We start from the raw sequence: 4,338 nt of genomic DNA on the forward strand, positions 1-4,338 counted from the left end.
GCTGGTAGTTTCGAACCGCTGACCTTAAGGTTTCTTTCTCTAGCCTGCATGTATTGAGTACTGACTGTAAGCCCAACACTGTGTACCACCCCCATCTTTCCAGGGTTCTGCACCCATTCCAGGGGGGCCAAGTGAGCGGGAAAGGGGTGCACACCCAGCTCTGCCATCAGTCTGCTTCTTTCCTTTGTAGCAAGGACTCAACTCTGAAAGCTGAAGAGGAACTGTCCCTGCTGGTTCAGGACAGGCCCAGAGCCAGGTTCCCCACCCCCAGCCCTGCTGCGCTGGTGAAGAACTGCTTTCTTCCCCTTAAAGAATATTTTAAGTATTTTTCAACAGCACTCACATCCTCTCCATAAATAAGACGTTCTACTGTGAAAACCAAAAACAGCCTTCCTCATATAACAAAGACAACTTTCTTTTATATTGTCCTTTTTCCTCCTCCTTGCTAGATTAGCATTTTATTTTCCGGACTTTGGCTTTCTCAAGGTTGCTACAGATCTGGCCGTAGAAGCAGGGTTCCCACCCCCTATCATGTATGTGCATGCGATAAGACCAAGTTCAGTGATTATAAACAAGATCCTGAGATCCTAGTGTCTATGTCTGTGTTCTAGTTGAAAAATTAAAAAAATATATTTATTATCAGATATTTGCTGTTCTTTTTTTTTTTTTTTTTTGGTGTTTGTATGTATAAGCACACAGCATGTGATTTATTCTATGGGGCACCAGGAGTTTGTGTGAGGAAGGTGGTGTGGTGGGGGGGCATGGAGGAGGACACGCTCAGAAGTGCTTAGTGCATGTGTTCTGTAAAGATAGCTATCTGACACTTGCATTACATGACCACTATTTGTTTTGATCATAAAAACCACTTTCCCTGATTATAGCTAGATGAAACATTCCAAATATTTGCAAAGTGGAGAATACCAAACTATGTAAGCAAAGAAGAACTGGCTAAATAAATAGACCTAAGGATTGCTGTAAACAGTTAATGTGCTCTGCTATTCATTGAGAGAGTGGAGGAGGGTCAAGTCTATCCGGAGGTGCCTTGGAAGAATGCTCCAGCAATCATCTGAAAAATCAGCCATTGAAAACCCTGGGGAGCCCAGGAAAAGACTTATACAATATGAACACTTGACTTATTTCAGAAGTGGCACTGCAGAGCCACAGGCAAGATAGTATTTTTCAATAAGTGGTGCATTTGGAAATTTAAAGGCAAAAAGAAAAGAAACCTTATGGAGCATAGTTCTAATCTGACAGACATGGGGTCATCACTCAGAGGCAACAATTTTGTTTGTTTTTCTAGTGAATCCAGGGGCCAAGGCCAGAACCACTTGATGAGTATGTGACCTCTTGGTTCTTCTTAGCAAAAAAGGAAATGCTTCACGGAAAAGCAGAGCCTTTTTCTCCCTCGGCTCAGTGGGAGGAGAGCTGAGGATAAACCCATTAACAATAAGGAGTACAGAATTACACTGGGCTCAAACTACAAGGAGTCTTTCTAGATTAGCCAGAAAACTCCCCAAGGGATGGAGACTTAGATAATTAAACTGATTCACACTGCCCTGGAATTTAGGGGCTTGTGAAATCATTAATGGAATCCCTGGAGTCCTGGTGTGGCACTGTGGGTTAATGCGCTGGACTGCAAAGTCGGTTTGAACAGCAGTGTCGATCGTTCAAGCTCACCAGCTGCTACTAGGAAACCCTATACAGGGCTACTATGGGCTGGAACCGATTAGACAGCATTTAATAACAACAAATGGGATCTCTAGGTAGTACAAATGGAGAGTTTGCGTGCCTGGAGGTTCCAGTTCACTTACAGGTACATCAGAAGAAAGGTCTGACAATCTACTTCCAAAAAATCCACCACTGAAAACCCTGTGGAGCACAGTTCTGCTTGAACCCACATAGAGCTGCCATGAGCAGGGGTTAGTTTTTTGGGGGGAGAGGGTGGTTACTGGTGGCTAGGAATGGTATGTAAAATGCTTCATGAAAAAAAAGTGGAGTTAGAATTTGAGCTGTTGAAAAACAATTTTTTTTTTTTTAATATCCTAAAGAAGCAGAGAAGTCTTTGTTTGAGTCCACGTGACCCGATGAACCTGTTGCCAAACCGAAACGAGGGTTTGCCACCTGTCACTGTAGTCAAGCACAAAGATGGGGAGAGCTCCAATCCAAGCTGTATTAACAGAAAGCCAGCAGTGTGGAGGACAGGAAGACTGATCTCTCGAGACTGTCCTCCAGACTCACATAAGCAAGTGCATTCTACAGACCAGTGTACATCAGCTAAGCATTTGATCTGTTTTTCTTTATATTTCACAGTGAGGTGAGTAATAACAGAACTTTATCTCTTTATCTGGAAAAACATTTAATTCCCAGGGTCAACTCAGACAATTATCTATAATGGCCTTCAGCTTAATTTAAAGGCTTAGGTACATCTTGTTTTGTTTCGTTTTGTTTTTTCCCAGAGGCTATAAAACTAAAACTCAAAACAATGTTTCTGAGGGGACATGGGAGAAATTTTTGGTTATTTCCTGCAAATCAGAAACTAAAACTCTTAAAGGCAAAGATTCCATGTTTTCACATCTTCTCTCTTTGGTGGATAAAGAACAATGCTGGACCCAACTGTGTCCAGGGACTAATTTAATTTAGTGAGATCTGAAATGAAGCTGAGGTCTCGGGAAATACAGAAAACACAGAGGAGGAAACAGAGGTAAGATTAGCCAAATACAACAAATCCTAGTTCCACCCAAATCCTCCAATGCCAAGATGGTCGGCAGAAGTGAACCAGACACGGTGTGGAGACATCTGTGATCTCTGATACATTTGTGATCAACGTTGCTTCCACCCCATGTAAATTGTGCCCACTTCCCATCAATACAACAGGGCCCTAGGGCCAGGTTGTTGGGATCTTCTTGTCACTCAAAGCTTGTGTTAAATCTTCATTCCTCCAAACATGCAGACATCATGGTCCTCACCACCATGACAGTCTTTCTCTTAATATTCTAATTCTCCTGTGGAGCTCCCTTTGTAGGTCCCCTGTATAGGTTGAATAGGCCCTCAAAGATATACACAGCCTCATCCCTAAGACCCTTGTAGGGGAAAAGGGGATTTTGCAGGCATGATTACATTAAGGAACCTGAAATGCAATTATTACCAATGCCATGTAATAGGGAGATTCAACACAGAAGGGTAATAGGTAGAAGATTCACTCTTTATTGATTTTTGTTTTCATCCTAATGGTTGCCACAGGGCCTGGGTTGTGGTAGATGCTCAGATCTCTTGCTGAGTGGGACTCTGAGATGAAGTGACTGGGGTCAGCAGGTCCCCTCCCCTTTGGGCTCATGGTCCCCATCTCCTGCCTTCTCAGCCCCTATCGTGTACGATTTTCAGAATCTTAGAAAATTAAGAGAGATGCTCAAGTTTGACATACATAGACGCAGGGTAGTCAGTGCAAGCACACAAGTCTGACCTCACAACATTCATTTAGAACTGGAAAATCAAAATGAACAGTTCCAGTGTCGTTCAATGGTTCAAGTCCAAATCTTTAGACTTTATTTAGGCTTTTACTTTTCATGAGAGATCTCATGAGAAAGGCTTAACCATTGCTCCAACTGAGCAGAGGACCGTTATAGCTGGAGTCCAAGGTCAGTAGTGGCAGAAATACTCTCAGTTCCATCTCTGCCTTTTATCAGCTAGTGAGCAAAAATGTAGGGTTTATGTATGAATTTTCCACCTTGGCTCCACAGGACAAGGATGAGTGTGACATCAAAGTGTAATATGTTAAGTCTTCTTTTTCCTCTCCCATAAACATTTTTTTTTTAACTTTTTATTGTGAATTGAGTGAAGGTTACAGAACAGCTCATCAGTTTTACATTCAACAAATCATTTACTTTGCGTCATTACAATGATTGCAACCCATTCCACGTACCAACAGTTAACAGTATTTACCTCTTTTCACTTTAACATTGCATTCCTCTCTGTGCCTCCCGCTACCTTCATCTTTCCTCTGCTAACCTCCCTCTTGTTGTATATTGCCTTCTCTGTCACACATGTTAACATGTGTCTACCCTCTAGTCCATGATTAATTTACTCTTCTCCCTCCCCACTCTCTACCCCCAGAACCATCATAGAGTGTTTCTTTAATCAAGAAAAACTTTTCTTAACATTTTACAACATTGCTTTCATACAATATAACTAACTCAGCATAATGTCCCCTAAGTTCATCCATTTTGTGAAGCATTCACAAATTCATCATTATTCTACCAAATTGCATAGTATTCCATTGTATGTCTGTACCAAAGTTTGCTTAACCATTCTTTTGTTGGTGTGCATTTAGACTCTCCATAC

The 4,338-nt window shown here is 41.8% G+C and overlaps 1 protein-coding gene across 1 annotated transcript in view; it reads left to right on the plus strand.

The window, feature by feature from the left end:
• DNMT3L (DNA (cytosine-5-)-methyltransferase 3-like) overlaps window positions 1-356 on the plus strand; it is a 33,719-nt gene extending 33,363 nt beyond the window's left edge. Inside the window, exons 12-13 of the mRNA XM_006876807.1 lie at window positions 104-131; window positions 191-356. Coding sequence (XP_006876869.1) covers window positions 104-131; window positions 191-356 — 194 coding nt within the window. The remainder of the gene's footprint in view (window positions 1-103; window positions 132-190) is intronic.
• The last annotated feature ends 3,982 nt before the right edge of the window (window positions 357-4,338 follow it).

The sequence above is a fragment of the Chrysochloris asiatica genome, unplaced genomic scaffold (assembly GCF_000296735.1).
Source record: "Chrysochloris asiatica unplaced genomic scaffold, ChrAsi1.0 scaffold00415, whole genome shotgun sequence".
Taxonomy (NCBI): domain Eukaryota; kingdom Metazoa; phylum Chordata; class Mammalia; order Afrosoricida; family Chrysochloridae; genus Chrysochloris; species Chrysochloris asiatica.